A 17,881-nucleotide genomic window follows, 5' to 3' on the forward strand; every position below is an offset into this window, starting at 1 on the left:
GAAGGGTAGTTTTGGCAAGATCATTAGCATTAACATGCAACCATGTAGTAGTGCTCTGAAGCCTTACTAAAGACTACCCTTGAGGCTCATGAGTTGGAACTCTCTCATAGTTGAAAGCACAATCAAATTCTTTTGATCTTTCCAGTAATAAACACCTCACATGGGGTTCAAGAATGAATACCTTTATATAAGTTCCAGTATGTCCAGTGATCAGAACTAGAATTCAGAAGTGTATTTGACAAAGGACCTCTAATCATTTTCCCTCCAAATTTTTCTTCGTGGTTCATTTCTCATATTGAATAGAACCTAACATATGTTTGAATTATTCATCTACTATGTCAGTAATATTTTAGAACTGCAAAAGAAAATGTTCCAGTTCATCTCAGTTTAGCCACTTACTAGCTGGGTGTCCTTGAGCAAGTCACTTTGCTTCTCTGTACCTCTGTTTCCTCTTCTATAAAATGGAGATAAAAGTAGCACCTACCTCTCAGGACTTTTTGTGAGAAGTCAATTAGTGAATACATATAAAGCACTTAGAATGGTATCCAGCACATAGAATGTGCTCAGTACAATAGATGCTAGTTGTTACTTAATATTATGTTTCACAGGATCATGATTTGAAGTGGAAGCTTCTCTACTGTTTTTTCCCCCTGGCCTTCTGTGTGACTCCAGGGCTCCCAAGTGCCCTTCATAGTTAAAGTTGGCCTTACTGCATGCAGCATCTTTCACGTGTCCCTCCAAAAGACATCCCTCCATCTTCTTTGGATGGGTATTATTGTGGCATTTTCCCCAGCAGCCTAGAGGATGGGAACTCAAGACTGGGCTACATTAACAATGTTATCAACATCCTGTTTATGAATGAGAAACTGTAACAGAGAACTGAGGACCAGGGTGTCACAGCAAGTAACAAAACTGAGACAACACCTCCTCTTCAAAAATTAAATGCCCTGGATGTTAGTCCATGTGGCCCAAAATTTTAAGCAAGCAGGGCAGACCATACTTTTTGTTTTTAGATTGCATTTGAGAATCCCAGGTGTAATAATCTGAAGATATGATCAGCCCTGGCAGGAACATGAAGGGATTAAAATCTAAGGCAACTGGAAATGTTATTAATTTAATGGAATAGATATGAGTTTTGTAATTGAAAGGCACACTACATAGGCAGACCTGTGATCCATTGCTACAAGATGCCAGGTGTGTAAAGGTGGTTGCCATTGTGTTTAGTAACCCCTCTCTGTTGTGTTTGAGCTCTCATGACTCCTTTGCATAATTTGTCTCCTCTTCCTAGCTACCCCTTCCCTCTCCTACTCCTTTTGAGTGTACCTGCCTTCACCAGCTAGACCTCCTTTTGCCATCAGCTCCCTGGCCACCATTACCTGACGACTAGGGGCTCCAGCCTCCTGGATATTACCATTACCTCATTCCTTGCCCTTCCTTCAGTGGTGAGGCATTTGCAGCCCCATACCTACTAGCTACTTGCTTAACTATACCTCTACACCTGTACTCTAGAGTCTAGAGGCCTTGGGGCAGAGCTTAGCTCTTTGAAAAATCTGGCTTCTATTCTTCTTTTAGTTCCATTCTCTTCTGGTTGCCTGGTCCAAGCTAGATCCTCCCATAGGTATCACACTGTGTACAAGTTGTCAGATACCCTAGTGTACTGCCTGGTGTGGTTTGCACCCATCATGAAATCTCTTGTGTTGTGTCTTTTCAGCTCGCCTTGGATACTCGTTTCTGGACTTGGATAAATCACTTTGTGATTTGGGGTTCTTTAGCCTTTTATGTATTTTTCTCATTCTTCTGGGGAGGAATTGTTTGGTAAGCAGCCATACATGTGTGAGTAATATATAAATAACAAAATAGACATATGTATATGTGCATTGTATAGGCAAGCATTAATTATACTTTTAAAGGTTTGATTATAGAAGATGGCAGGTCTTCAATATTAATGGACTGGTAGTTACTTCTAACCAGTAATGCTGCTAATTTCAGCTAAGATTTCAAATGCAAGTATATAAACTGCATGAGTTACTCAAACAACCTCCTTTCTGGTAGCCCCTGTCCAAATCTTTCAACTTGAATGTGTATTAACATTTCTTGGTGAAGTGAAACTGTAATTTCTAGCATGATCTCCCATGTGATTTCCAGCGGAAATACTCATCCTGTGAAGTTTCTATATGGTATAGTGGCCAATAGATACATTATGATCCATTTGGACCCTATTCTCTCTTTATGATATAGAACTGTCATTCTTGTTACTACAGATGTGCTCAAGGTATAGAATGTATGCCACTTAATATTCAAAGGGTTATATCTTGAAATCACCATCTCATTATTTTCAAGGGTAAAGGCAGACTCTGCAGCTTGGCCTTAAAGTTCATTCAGTTCATCTTAGTTCAATAGATGCTTGTTCAGAATCCATTTTGTGTGAGACGCTCTATGGGATACGGAGATGAATAGATGTACCCCTGCTTCAAAGAGATTAGAGTCCACTGAGGGACACATAAGCCACAATTGGGAGAGTTATAAGGAATGAAAATAAGTTAGATTTTCACCTCCTTTCCTTACTCCCAGATGCCTTTATTTTGTTTTTAAATATCAACAGTTATTTTTGTTAATCAGTAGCTTCCCATGACAAGGATGCCAGCAGCAGAGAGCATGGCTAGAGTAAGCCATAGGGTGAGATTCCAGAAGTACATATTTTCACTGGTTTGAGCAAAATCATATGTACAAAACATTCCATGTTATCACACAGATGTGAGGACCATGTTTATGTCCCTTGAGACTTAATTAGAAGAAATTCTTGCTGATTTGAAAGGGTTTTTAAAATAAAAGCCTTAAGAAATAAAAGTATGAAAAACCTAATCACTTAAGGAAGTAGCAGCTCCAAAAAGTGTAATTACAGCATATATTTGGCACCTATGCAGGTAATTATTGAAGCTGAAGGAAGTCTCTGTTTTCTTTAATAATATACAAATGAATCAAAGTTGATTAACCAAACGTAATATACAATTGTAGGTCTGCCCAGAGTACAGCAGTTCTATGAATCTGAGTGATCAGCTTCTGAACTAATTATGCAAAACTTCTACAAGAATAAAATGTTTCAAGCAAACTAAACAAGTTTCTAGCTCTTTCCACAGACTATCCTTATTGATTAAAATAAATCTTTTACATAATTAAGACAGTGTCACACCTGTTGCTAGTCATTAGAGATACTTACTAACTGAAATATTAATAAATCTCTTTTATTTTGTTGCCTATAGAGCTGAGTTGACCTACTACATGAATATAAAATTTATATTATAAAGCAACCAGCAAAATGTGACTAGAAACTTCACGTGTGAAAGTTCAGCTAAATGCTTATTGCAGCTAATATCTCTGGACATATTCAACCCTGAGGCATTGTGACACACCCCTCTTTGGGGATAGGCAGTAAGAATGATGATTTCTGAGCCCCAAACCCAATCCAGGAATAATATCTTTTGTTTTTTACTGCTCCCCTGCAAAGGTCCATAGATGACATTGAGGTAAAAAAGAAAAATCTAGGGATATTAATCAGAGTATTGTGGGTACTGTGTGAAAGAATACCCTATGACCAGCTGTCAGTTGTCTGCTGGACCCTTACTGTGGCTCAGTTAATGGCCTAGAAAATTAGTCAGGGTACTCTTCAGAATTAGAATGGGGTTGGAACTCTTCAGAAATTGTTTGTGTGTGGTAGACCCTAGAGAGCCTGTTTATCCCAGACCTCCTAAGTTTCTTGAGCTCACTGTCCTGCTCACTTCTTATTCCACAACTAGTCTCATATATGTAGAGCCACTATCTTGGGTTTATCATGCTACATAAGAGTGCACAAACATCAGTTTATCTTCAGTGAGCACTATGCATGATCTGATAAATGGGACCAACCAGTTACCTACCTAGGGCTCTAATCTGAGGATGGTCTGATATGCTTCCCGACCTTGAGCAGCTGCTTTGCACTTCTCCCCCTCAGCTTCCACCAACATTTAAGTTAGCCTAATCAGGCTCTCTGTGGTCCAGCTCAGTCAGGGGAAGCGAAACTGGCTGTGCTTCTCAATGTCTGCCTAATAGTTCAGTGGATAGCTTTGAATGAAATCCAACATCAGAATCAGGGGTCCTCCTGTATTTCTGGACGCCAAGGCTTAATGTCCTATTAGCAGTATTCTTCTGTCTGTCAACCTACTTGGCACACACTGTTACTCACTATATATTTGTAGATGAGAATGGTAGATTCCACCCATTTAAGAGAGAGAAGCTCTGCAGTCCTTTTTATATTACATAGGGTTTTTTGGGCAGTGGGTTATAATAAAAATGTCTTTTAAATTTCTGAATGTAGAGCACAAATCCATTCTCATATTGATAAAACAGCCGAGGAAGTAAAGTGCTTGTTAGCATAAAAATTAACCATCATTTCTCTTAAATATCTTTGAAGTTCTAGCATTTTCTAATGCAAATATTTTCCAGTTGGCAACTTTAAGGTTGATTGCTTGGTTGTTTTCAAGTCAAATGCATTTTGTTACCTTTTTCCCCCCTTACATTATCATTCCTTTTCTTTCCAAACATTTAATAAGTGAAATATGTTTACTACTTTTGGGACGTTCTGAAGAGAATTATTTTTATCAATGTGCATAACGAAGATTCCTTTTAAATACAAAAGACAGTTTAATTACAATTCTGTTTCATATGACAGGAACTGATTTGTTTTTCCATTATGTATTTTCTTTTCACTCTAGGCCTTTTCTCAAACAACAGAGAATGTATTTCGTATTTGCTCAAATGCTGTCTTCTGTATCCACATGGTTGGCCATAATTCTTCTAATATTTATCAGCCTTTTCCCTGAGATTCTCCTGATTGTATTAAAGAATGTAAGAAGAAGAAGTGCCAGGGTAAGAACTAAGTTTATATTATAACATGATTTTTGGAAGGGGCTTCAGTATCTGCCATGAACTAAAAATCTTATTTAGATAATTACATTAGTTACAGCATGTTAAACCCCTCCTTACAGGTTCATCACTTAATTTCCACTTCTGCATAAAAAGTATAGTAAAAACTTCGTTATCCAATGCAGGTGGTAAGTAGATTCCTTAATAGTATTCTGTGTGACCTTTAGCAGTCCATATGAAGTATCTCATATGCTCCATATGGAATTTTAAACAGAAAAAAATGATTTTTTAAAAAATTTAGCCTAGAATTTTCACACCAGGAATTTCCACACCAACATTTCAGCTTTAAGCCTAGAAATTTCCCTGTGGGTTGTTTGCAGATTTTTTTTCAGTTGATAATCCCAATTTGCCTCTTTCAAACCTTTCCCCTTTCTTTAATTATAGTGCTGCTTAATCTCTGTGTTGCTTCTAGCCCTGTCTATCCAGCAGTATATTTGAAACAAAGAGAATTCCTTGGATGTGGTTTCTACATCCTTACCCTCCTGAGCATACTTGTAAAACTTCAGGATTGTTTTATGAGTGTGGTTTTATTTTTGCTGCTTAAATTGTAAATTTCTTGCAGGAATGAGAAGTTATTACCCTCTGTCAGCCTAATTGCTTGGCCCTGCATTGTCTGATTTCTTTTGAACATTTTTGAAAAGACCTTTAAAGTGAAAGGGGTAGATTAGCCTGAAAAATAAAACTTTTGGCAAATTTTGACCACCAGGTTAATTAAATATGTCATATTCCTGCCACGACTAGCTCATTTTGCCAAACAAAACCTGTTTCTATCATATTGACACCAACTAGATCTTGTAGCCCCCTCCAAGGCAATATTTTTAGGAAATAGTCTAAGGTTTATCTTCCTGACCTCTTTGATCAAATATGCCAACCAGTTTAGCCACAAAACTGATTTGTCTGATTTGTGGCGGGGTGGGGGGGGGGGGTTCCTTTTGAATTGATAGAATCCAGTGGTTGGCATTATGCAGACGTAAGAAACTAACGGGAAAATCTTCAGTGATTAGATGTATAACAGAAAGGCTTCATGATACAAGTCAGCATCAGCCCCACTCAGTAGCAATAGACCATCAGTGGCATAAGCCACACTGATTCTTGGTATGTAGGCCAATCAGTATACAGTTGGGTGGTCAGAACTGGCCTTAACTCCCTGCTTCTGCATGAACTTATGAGTGGAATTGGACATAGCATTAACCTAGCTAAGACTGCCTGAGTCTACTCTTTAATCCTTCCAATAGACCCCTGGCTAATTCCCTCCAGCCTGGTGTTTAGTTTTAGGATGGGAAAGTGACAATTTACTTGTCTGATTGTACCTTAATATCAGTTGAACAGGGGTAAAACAGGTTGATCTAACAGGTTCCTCCCAGAATGGCTCAAGTGGCAATTTGCATGAAGCCAACTAAAAAATGTCACAGGAATAGTTTAGTACCTTGTTATAATAGACAGTTTGTCTGAAAAAGATCTCTGAGGTGCTATTCCATTCTCTTTACTTGGGAATACACTTTGGGGTGCTCTTGAATGTTTTTCTTATTTGGGGTAATGGAGCTCATGCTAAATAATGGCTCACAGTCAGCTTCATGCTCTGAAGATGACACAAAAATCTCAGAAATCAGAACCTTAAAACATAGCATCTTATCCTCTTCCTTAGGCTCTCACTTTTAAAATAATTAGACACTGGCTGGGGGTGACTTTTATATAAATTAAATAGCCATTAAATATTTTAAATATGTTCAATGTTTTTTATAAATGGAGGGATGCTACAAAGCAATCCCAGATAAAGACTTAGAACATTTTCTTTATGTGCAAACTGCAGATTCTGAACTTCTGTTGAAAGCATGGAGTTCGGAGACTGCAGCCCTTTTTACTTAGCAGCATAGAATGTTGCCAGGGGTTTAGCATGAAATTTGTTTACCATGCGTTATGTCCATGATAGGAAGAATGCTAGTGTCTGTGCTGTAGCTTGGCATGCTGATGTGCTAGAACAGCCAGGAGAATTTTCATAATCACCTTCATTCATTCAATCATTCATTCATTTGTTCCTACCCTCATTGAACCAATAAACATGTATTGAACCGCCTACTGATGAACATCTCTCTTTACATCCAATGTCTGAAAGGCTACATGGTTTTTCAGACTCTGGGATTTCGAGAGTTGCAGATGAGACAAACTGTTATGGGCACTCAGCAGCACTGCCTCTTTTATTTTTTTTGCCTTGTGAGAAAATGCAAGAGCAAAGTAGTGCATATGAATGCATAAAGGCCAACTGAAACATGACAGCCACGGCTATTCTGATAAGTCACATCTGTTTACATAAGGCCCCATTTGGCCATATCGAAGAGGCATAGGCCACTTCTAAGATAAAGGAGAAAGAGTTTCTTAATGAGCAATAGTCTGACATCCTGGATGACTTCCTACTTTGTTTAATATCCTGTGCTAAGGCATTGGACTCATTTTAAAGAGAGGCGAAAGATTCTTTTACACTGGATCAGCCTCCTATCTGACAGGCTCCCTAATGGCATGAAGTTTGTCCCCCTACAGATGTAGAAGATTCCCCCTAACTTCAACCAGTGAGCGTCTTGGATCCTTTGTACACACAGCCAGAAACCCTTGTGGCACGCAGGCTGCCAGTGCTATCCTCACGTGGGTCTTGGCAGCTGCTTTGAGAAGGGAACTCAGCAGTGGGTAGTTAAAATGTCTCTGGCATTTGAGAAAGAAGCTAAGCTATTTACATTTAACAATTATAAGAGCAACCTTCTGTTGAATTCTATTCAATTCACCACACATTGCCTGAGGGTCCTCCGTAAGTTACCTACTGTACTAGGTGTTGATAATTCGGGGATGAATCAGATGTGGCCCCAGCTCACAGGAGCTCTCACTCTAGTTAACTTATAAAGGGGATTCATAGGGAACACTTCCATAAGCAGGTATAAAGCAGAATAGTAGACTCAATGATATGGCTTGTTATAATACAACTGAGTTATTTCAAGATCCGAGTCACTACCTCCTGAAGCCTCCAGTAAAAAGGCTGGTATGGTGGCCTCCAGCACAGCCTGAGTTCTGTCATGACATTAGCGTGAATTCTGCTGTCTTCAAAAATAGGTTCACTTAGTTAAGCTACGTATTCCTCAGCTATATTTTTAGCAATATGGTTAATTTTTGAGTTAAAATCCCATCATTAAATATCATAGAGCTTTTCTTTAGCTTATAAATTGACAAAGCTGCATCGCCATGCTGCTGATAGTATATGATGAAACTACCATTGAGCACTAAACAGTGGAACAGCAGGATAACACAGCAAAGGAAATTTAAAGTTTAGGATTTGGGGTATTTCAAAAAGTTGTGTCTCCTCTAAGCACAATTGTTGGGCTGTCTCTTAATCAGTGAAATACACCTGGACTTTCTGTCCAAGTAACAAATGCCACTTCCTATTTTCAATGGAATTTTCCACATATCTTTATATAAGTTTTCCCATGTAAACATCAGGATCAAATGGGAGGCCTTGACTTTGACTACTAGATGTGGAAACACTGTAATCTTACGGGAATGGACCCAGGAACATGGCCATGCCTCACATGGGATGTCTGCACAAACAAAAAGAAATATTCCATTATGCAGGGAGCTCTTTCAGAATAGAAGACAGGAAGAGGAAGAATGTCAGCTGTCTGAGCAAAATTCCCAGAGAAAGCATTTTGAAAATTTGGGAGAATACAACTTATCCTTATAATAACAGTGGTGACAATGATGATTACTATTGCAATTCTGACAGTGTCACATACAACCATGGCTTCTGAGGGTGTAATAGCCCTATGAACTGACTTAACCGAAGTTGAATCCTAATGTCGTGGCTGTTGAGGTGGACCTTTATGCATTGGCCTCTTTGACATACTGCTACTTTAGCCGGCATCAGAGCTCTCTAGATGACTGCAAAGGAATGTGGAAATGTCATACTGTTTTAGCTCATTATCTCCTGACCTTCTCACCTCTTCCCCCCACCAATTGCTAGCTATATCAATTTTTGATTGCTTTAGATATTCTTTCCATGCCCTCTACTGCTTTCTGTACTTTCCTATTTCCTTTTTTTCCTTTATAAAGTAACCTAATCTATTAACCCCTAAAATTTCTGCTTCATAGAAATACTTTTATCTCTGATGGTTGGATACAAGGTTTTGAGCGGACCAAAATGTGCTTATCGTTTACAGTCTTAAATAGTTAGGCTTATATGTTAAACACGGGGGTGGGGAGATTGGTATTATGTTAATCTTATTGCAAAGTTTTTGCCCACAAAATGGAAAACAGAGCAATTTAAAATTTTTTTCTCAGAAACTAAACATTTCTCTAGCTTTATCAATTGGTAATTTGCATGTTACCAACATATCACCAACTTTATTTAAGGTAAAATATAAACAGGAAAAAAATGTAGTTATGTTAAATCATATATGAATAAATCAAAGTATTTGCCTTTAAAAGTTTATTAGACTCTGCTGGATACATATGTTACTTTAGCTGGTTTCTTTTTTTAAGCCTATTTTCATTAGTCACTAAGTAGATAATATGGGTAATCTTGATTATCAGAATTGTTAAACTCATCCCCATAGTTAACAACTCATCTTCTGTTTTGCTTGGGCAATGCCAAAGCCAAGTATGTAAATTAGCTTATAACTTCAGGCACAGACTAAGAAGGAAAAAAAATAACCTCTTAGGTTTTCTGATTAAACTTTATCAATTTTTACTTTTTCTAGGTTTTCAAGGAAAAAATCATAATTCTTTAGCCTACCCTTTTAAAGAGTATCTGTAGGAAAAAGACAGACACAGATCAAATTATGTTAGAATAAAGGAAGTTAAGCATTGTTCCAGAGGATGCTGGGACTGAAGTGTTGGTTTCATCAAATGTTTTCCCATTGTGTTGGTTTTGATTCGGTTTTCAACCTGCAGCTGCCTAAGGGCAGTCAGTCCCTTTATATTGTATTTGCCTTTGGATAGGAGAGATAGTTACTTCAAGATAGTTTGGTGATGGATCCTGGGCGTGACTCTCTGACCAATGGATTTTGAACAATGTAGGTTAGTGAATTAACATTAGAGATAAGCCTTATTTCAATGAGAAGCATGTTTTGTAATTTTTTTGTTCAAAATAGTCAATATTCCCATTAACAAAATAATTTTAAGTTGATATACAGAGAAATAGTAATCTGCACATATAACCAGACTCTTCCTAACTCTAACTCTACATTTACCTCAGAAAATAACGCCTTCGAAACTAACATGTCATTTTGACTTCGAATTCTCAAGGTTTCTTTTTAAATGTCTTAACTTTCAGAGAATATTTACTTTTTTTTTTTTTTTTGGTTTCTGCATTTCTCTTTTCTCAACTGCAATTTTCCACCTTTTGTGCAATTGTGAACAAGGTAACGAAACGCCTCCCTTCCTCAGGAACATCTACTATCTTCATGCTTTCTCAAACCTCCAGCAATCACAGTTTCTCTTGGAGTGAATAAGGTGATTTCCTTTCTTAATGTACCAACTTGCTTGCATCCTCATTTGCTTGACACCATTTTCTGATTCCTTATGAAAAATTACTTCTTGTGATTCATTTTTATATCTTCTATTGATACTTAAGAGTATTTTGTCATTTTCCTTTAATCATTTGTTCACGTTCTCAAATTGTCACACTGGAGAGCAAGTGATTCTCAAAAGCTTGAACTATAAGTCTCTAATCCCATTGATTCCTGGTACGCAGTGGAAGCCACAGCATGTTAGAGCTAGTCTGTTCACCAAGACAGGAATGTTTTGCACAAATTTCTCTTGGTTCGATACACTCACAGCACCGGCACAACTCTCAGAGGTGTTCACCAAAAGGATGGTAAGGTTTACTAATCAATCAAACCATATTGACTCATCTACCACATAACCTGCCAGTGTCATTTCCAAAACCCAAGTTTGCCACATACTACTAATTAATGTCTTTATACTTCTACCATGAAAACAAATCAGTTTGAGTTGGAGGCTTTCTTAGGTCTTAAATGTATTCATTTAAATGTTTTGCATTTGCTATAGTATAATCATTTGTACTTTCTGGCCAGAAGAGTAGTGTATAGGAAATGATTTTTCTCTTCTACATTTTTATCACCAGGTAGGTTAACCAATCTTCAAATGCTTTAAGTATCTTTACCTCACTATTACAGAGAAATCTGAGCTGTAAAAGGGCATCTGACTCATTATCCACCAGACCTTCAGTCAGACCTCTTCTTTTACGAACATTCTCAGACGAATCTAATATATTGTAACAGGTACCTAGTGTTAAACGAGTGGGCTGGCTTTAAAGAAACAGATTAACAGCATTATAAAAACAATAAAATATCACTCTAAATTTTCTCTGCTGTTGGTGTGGTGAACTTTATACTATTCTTTGCAAAAATATAAAGATGCATTACTTGGAATATGGGGAAACATATATTTTAAATTTGCTAAGCCCCCAAATAAAATTTTAGGCGTTTTCCAGAGCTGAAGGGTAATACAATATATTCAATTTGTAAAGGGCAAGTTGTCCTGGCAGTGCCATCATGTGAAAAGCCTCACTAATACAGATCAGGAAATATAATCTTGATTTTAAAAGATCATTTGGAAAATTGGAAATGAATATTCCAAATTTGCATCTGTATAATATCAAGTCAGTTTAGCATTGCATGTTCTTTTGGGAATTATGTGAAAATAATTCAATGTGTTTGTACCTCCATGTGCTGTGTCTGTGTGTTTGCAGGTATACACTTAATGTCCTTGTAAATGTCTGATCCCCAAATAGATATTAATGAACCAGTATACTCTAATCACTTTTTTAAATGTCAAGTTTTATTCGAGCTAAATGTTTTCAACTTTCAAAGGTAAAATGTTTCCTAGCCATTCAGGGGGATGCTAGCCTAATTATATAGAATGCTTCATAATTAATTTTTCCAAAAATGAGTCATTTCATTTTATAACATATTGTTACATTTACCCCCCAAAAAATATTGGGGAGTAATTGATATGCCATGGGAGGAATCCTTGAACTCAGAATGACTCCTCTATGTGTATTCTATGTTTCCCACTCTAAGGGCCTCAGTCACCCCAGGCCTTTAGAAGTCTTTTATCCATCCATGGGAATTTAGAGTAATTCATGAATAAGGTTTATGAGCTTGTCAGCTTAGAAACAACTCTATACAGCTTAGGGCAGGGCCATCTTTCATGCACACATAAAAATTAATGATCATCATGAATGAAATTGCAAGTCGGTTCACTTTGAAGCTAACAACTGTTAAGTCCACCTCATAGGCCCATTTTTTTAATCAGCTATCAACTTCCCCACTCTAGAGTGAAGAATAAAAATTGAACTAATAGATTGAATCCGTTGGTTTTTCCATCTCCTGTAGTTCCTCACAGTGTGCATCTGCAGGGTTATTTTGGAAGCCAACTCATTTTGCCTCAGTCAGCATCTTTTTACCTATTTTGAGCGACTCACCTGCTTATATTTTTCCTCAGTGATGAATATGCTTCCCAGTAGTCTTCGACCCTTTTGTCCCAGATAGCCTTGTCCTAAGCTGTGTAGTACATTTTATTTTAGCTCTACTGTTCTCAGTTAATTTTGTATCCCCCTGGATTGCTTTCTTTAGCTTGATCTGTAGTTTGAGGAACTAAGCTGAGTAGCAGACACTGCTGCTGCTTTTGGCCTCTCCAGGGCCTTAACTCCTACAATGCCTAACATAGAACTGAGGAAGGTTGTTTTTTTTCAAACAGTTGTTTTGTTTGTAATGTAGTTATTTCTTCTAGGAATATATTTTCATGTAGTATTATTTCTCCTCTGAAGAAAATATTTGGCAATTAATTTATCCACTGAGTTTGTCCCTTGGTTGATAAGGGGACTGCCTGTCTCCTTTTGTAAGTTCTCAGTGTGACTAGCAACCTTATTTTGGTTAGTCACCATGATCCTGCTACCTGAAGAACTAATAATATGAGAATATGAAACATAAAAAGGAATGGAAGGTATTCTAGAGGACTCTGGTCCAACCATGGCAAGGAAGGTGCACCAAAAGAAGAAGAAAAGAGCACACTCCTTAAGGCCCTCCACTACTCAGGTTTAAAAAGGTTGGATTTTAGAGTGGAGAATCAAAGTTAGACTCCCTCCTTTGATGTAGGACTTCCACTTCTCAATATACCTAATTTACACTCAGTGATCAGTTGTCCCATCGTGTCCCATCCCAATCATAGCATTTGATAATGTTTAGAGGGCGGAGAAGAATCTGCAGATTTCTTAGGGAAATTTCTGTGGTTCCTTTTCTAAAAAAATGAATAAGAAAAACCCGAGTCAATTGACTCATAGATACATGATCTACCAAAAGAAAATTAGCTTCAATATTCTAGAAAGGAAATATGTTTCTTTCAGTAAAGGAAAAATACTTTCACAACAATCTTTCAAAACTGAATATATTTTCAGACCTTCTCTGTCAAAATTAGCACATCCAAAAAACAGTAATCAATTCATTCATTCAACATATCCTGAGCATCTGCTATGTGCTAGGTGGTGGAGACAGAAAGATAAGTAAAATGTCCTTGTTTTCAAGGAGCCCACAGAGTAGAGGAAGGGATCTTGGTTTGCTCAGCCTCTGCTGTGGTAGACAGTCCTAGTAGGAACAATTATTGGGAGAACCCTGGAGCGGTCCAAAAGCAAAAAGCAAGTCTGAATCTATTCAACTGACAGATGAAGAAAGGATTAAATACTGGTTATTGTATCATTCTTTTTTTTTTCCCCTGCATGTGAATAAAACTTGGCAGTTTGTTAAGATAGCTGCTTTACTCCCATAGCAAAATTTACTACTTCATTTATTTTTGAAAATGCTGAACAGATGGTTTCATAATATTATTAAAATAAGCCTTTTAACTCTGTATATTTTAAATTTTTCAGAATCCGAATCTTGAACTGCCTATGTTATTGTCCTACAAGCATATTGACAGTGGTTTCAGCTAAAAACGAAAGCATGAAGAAAACTACAAAAAGTTATCATCTCAGGATATTCGATATGCAACAAACTAAACCACTCTCTTATATCTAGGATTCAAAATAAATGTCCATTAAAATACCAAATGACTCTCTTAAGCATTTACAGTTATTGTAAGTAGCCATTATGGCCAAAGCTCTAAGTTACGAATTATATGAAAGTTGAAAGCAAGAATACTTAGAATTTCTGGCTTTAGATAGAATAATATAACTACCAAATGGGTGCTCTTTTAACCCATGAACTCTCTGAATGGATTTAAATACAGTAGTATAAAGTAGAAGTCATGCAATGGGAATGAATAGATTTTGCTAATATTACTTTTTTTGCCTGGCAGAAGAAATAGGCTGTTTGGATCACATTTCTTGTTCCTGCTGAATGATAATCTTAAATTATTTTTTTTAACATATGAAAAGAATACTTGAAAATACAAGAAGACTAAATGATATCAGTGTATCAGATAGAATAGTTAATCCTTTCTGTTCACCCACATGCTTATTTTGTCTTGATAGAATATCCTTGCCAGAAAATACCTTAAACTCTTAGTGGAAAGAATGTTGATCCTGGGTATTTTTGTGAGAATCAAAAAAATATATTTATTTAATTTTGTTCTTCTGAAGTAAAAGCCACTTAATGGGTGCACGGCTACTAGATTTGAAAATAAGACATTCCCAATCAGTAGCCCCTCAAAATAGCTAAGAGATAACAGATTTTCCCAACATTAATTTTACTGAGATCTGAGATCAAGTGGAGAAAACCATAGTTACACTAAAATAAGGACCATTCTGAACATCAGTCTTTTATAATTTTTTGTGGAGAGGAAGGACGAATAGTTTATTTTAAACTGTTAACGTTTTTTATTTGAAAGAGGTGCATTTGTGCATATATGCAGCACTTTTCTTTAAGTTGCCAATTTGAGAAGAAGGGATCCATCCCAAGACGGTGGTTCAGCCTCCAGAGCCATGACTCAACATGAATGTTGTCTCTCTTAGCAAACTTGGCTAGGGGGATGGTCTAGCTCTAATCCATGAGATTCACCTTGGTATAGTCCTCGACTTACTGGACTAGATGGAGGTTTTAGCCTCCTAAAGAATTCACTTAAAACAAAAATAAATGTGAAATGTCTTTATTAAATATTAAAATTAAATACTTCTTTTGGATATAAATGACTATATTTGACTACTAGATTGAAATGGTCTTTTAAAAAGTGTTTTCATACCAGTTTCCATTTTTGATTGTCTTTCTGGCATGCTTGTACTATTATTTGTGTTTATATTGTACCTAATTTGAAAAGTATTGGATTCAATCTATAGCAGTGTATTTATATAGTCCATATGGCACATTTGATTCTTCTGTGTATATTTTGTGTGAATGTTTAGGTGTAATTTTTCTTAAATTCTAGAAAGGACATAATTTCAGTTGTCAGAAACCATTCCATCGTCACTGACCCTTTTTCATTATTTAATTTGTCCTCATCTATCAGTATTATTTTTGAGTATTTTGTTAGGTGTCATTCACACCTTACCTAAATGTGCTGTGTTCTGGTAGCCCGTATTTGAGGCAGTGTGAAAACAAAATCTGTATATTCTTGGCCTATTCCAAAGAGCTAAAAAATCAGACCCAGGAAAGCTTTTTAATGTTTTGTTGTTGTTACTGTTCTAGTTTTTATAGCTGTTGCTGTATTGTTATTGTTGTTTTACATAAGAACTGTAGGGACTGTGAATACAAATAAGAGAGCCAGAATAGAGAGAGAGAGGCTTGGTTAATGCAGAACCATTGGAGATTTGACATAATCAGAATATCCAGGATAGTGGAAAGAGAACTGGTGGCCTGTAAAATTCCTTGCAGCCTAGAGGACGAGTAAGAAGGATTTAGAGTCATGTCTCAGTTACACATTACACTGCAGCTCAAATTCACAATGGCAATGATATGTAATATCATGGCCTAGGTCCTTGAGGGACTGACTTTCCTTTTTGAAAGATATTTTATTAATGAGCTAAAACATGCCTAGTGTGGGATTAGCAGTTGAATAACTTGAAGCAAGCCATCCAGTATTCCTAGCACTACAATCTGACCACCTTATTTTGTGACAAAGGAAGGGGAAAAATGTAATAATAGGATCATCTACCCATCATTTGAATAATTTTGAACTATCAAAATGTCCTTGTAATTTTCACAACTGTTGTCCGTTGTTTGAGGATGTTACCTACTAAACTGAAAACAAATTCCATACCTACCACATTTACACCAGCAACAGTATAAATGTAAGCCTAAATTTGCAAAATTCATAATAATTTAGTGATGGAATTTTTTAATAACATGCAATATTTAAATGTGCAGATTTTATGCAAGTGTTGACAAAATCATTTTTCAGCTTGCAAAATGGGACTGCAATATTACATTTTTCACTTAAGCAATTTTTTACATCTACGTTGTTGCTTTCTATAATGAATGTGAATGCCATCTTTTATGAATGCAACTTGCCTTTTTCATTATAGAAATTTTTGTTTCATGTAATCAATAAACTTTGGTATGATATGATTGATATTTTAGCCTCCTCTTTGGAAAGGTCTCACTTGGACATAAAAATAACATGGAAGCAAATTGGTGATGAGAAATAAGTTTCTAGTTTCCACATTGCCCGTACAGTTCACAAAAGATTGACCATTTCTACATGCATTCAACTGGCATTTTAGGGCTATACCTAATTTGAGAAGGTTACAATATTTGTGGGAGTTTTGAATAAGACTCTATCTTGTTACTGCATAGATGAAAGTCCAGCCAAATCAGCAAATACATATTGAAAATCTACTGTGTGCTTGGCAGTGTACTTGCTGCTGCCCACACGTTGGAGGTAGTGTGATATGTGGTCTGTCTCCATCCCATTGAAATTATTTCATTCGTAAGTAGCCAAAGATGCGGGGATTTTACAATAGCTTGAAGCTTGGTCCAAAGGGGTATGTGTGTACACCTCTCTCTCCCTGTCTCCCTCTGCCCTTCCCCCTCCCCCTTTCACCCCTCCTGTGACATTGCTCAGCCTGCATCCAGTTATTGGAAAGTCCCTTTTCTTGAAAAAAACCTGCTCTCCTTGACAGCTAAGAAACTAAAGTTTCTCCACTGTAGCTGGTTGCATTACATTTTTACACTTCAGTCTCTGTGTTTTTGTATCCTTTTAATCCTGTTAGTCTTTGACCTACATTTAGTGCATTTCCTCTTTTTTTGTTAAGTGGGAAATGTGCTGTATTTGAAAGTGACACCTGAGTTAAAGTTTCAGCTTTGCCGCTTAGAGCCATTTCCCTCTTTCTTACCTGTAAAATGGTGTCTTGGAGGTGAGTGGTAGTCAAATAAGGTAAAGGTCAAAATGCTTTGTAAAATATCATTTGCTATTCAGACAAAAACATTGTTATTTTTATATTAAGGGTTTTTTATTGCTTTGACTATTTAAGTGAATAGTTGTCGTTTACCAAATTTTCATAGATGTGTCTTAGATTCTTTCTACCTTCTTGGAATTCGTCTGTTCAGGCTTCCTTCCCTTCCCCCATCCAGTCTTGCGGGGAGCTGCCTCACTGCTGAGTCTGCCCAGCGTTGGCCAATAAAGTAAGTATTGTGAGGGTCTGAGTGGTTTGGCCCCTTCAACAAGAAGCACATGCAAAGGTTAGGGGCTGAGGTTATCACTATGGTTATTCAGTGAATGTGTCCATGGCTGAAGTGCTGGACGCATACTAATGAAGCTTGAAGGCCTGAGTTCTGGGAATAGTTGTCAGAAAAAAAGGAGGCTTAATTATTTCACTTTTTTTATTAATTTGATACATTTTTCCCAGCAACTGATGAGGCAAGGAAATGTGTGTTCATTTCCTAGTTCATGGGCCTATTGTGCTGAAGAAATGTTGCTGTGTGGATCAAGC

At 36.9% G+C, this 17,881-nt stretch overlaps 1 protein-coding gene across 6 annotated transcripts in view; it reads left to right on the forward strand.

The window, feature by feature from the left end:
- Nucleotides 1–16,514, forward strand: part of ATP11C (ATPase phospholipid transporting 11C) — a 172,510-nt gene extending 155,996 nt beyond the window's left edge. The window contains exons 27-31 of one of the 6 annotated variants that reach the window (XR_006890347.1): nt 1,712–1,815; nt 4,749–4,902; nt 10,359–10,449; nt 11,136–11,240; nt 13,886–13,905. Coding sequence is in view for 5 of the 6 variants with exons in the window: in XM_046673517.1 (XP_046529473.1) it covers nt 1,712–1,815; nt 4,749–4,902; nt 11,136–11,237 (360 nt within the window). In the remaining variant the exon portion in view is untranslated. Of the gene's footprint in view, nt 1–1,711; nt 1,816–4,748; nt 4,903–5,021; nt 5,088–10,358; nt 10,450–11,135; nt 11,241–13,885 lie in introns of those variants that run through there. The other 5 variants (XM_046673520.1, XM_046673517.1, XM_046673519.1 and 2 more) reach the window with 5 other exon arrangements.
- The last annotated feature ends 1,367 nt before the right edge of the window (nt 16,515–17,881 follow it).

This window comes from Equus quagga, chromosome 10 (assembly GCF_021613505.1).
Source record: "Equus quagga isolate Etosha38 chromosome 10, UCLA_HA_Equagga_1.0, whole genome shotgun sequence".
Classification (NCBI taxonomy): Eukaryota; Metazoa; Chordata; class Mammalia; order Perissodactyla; family Equidae; genus Equus; species Equus quagga.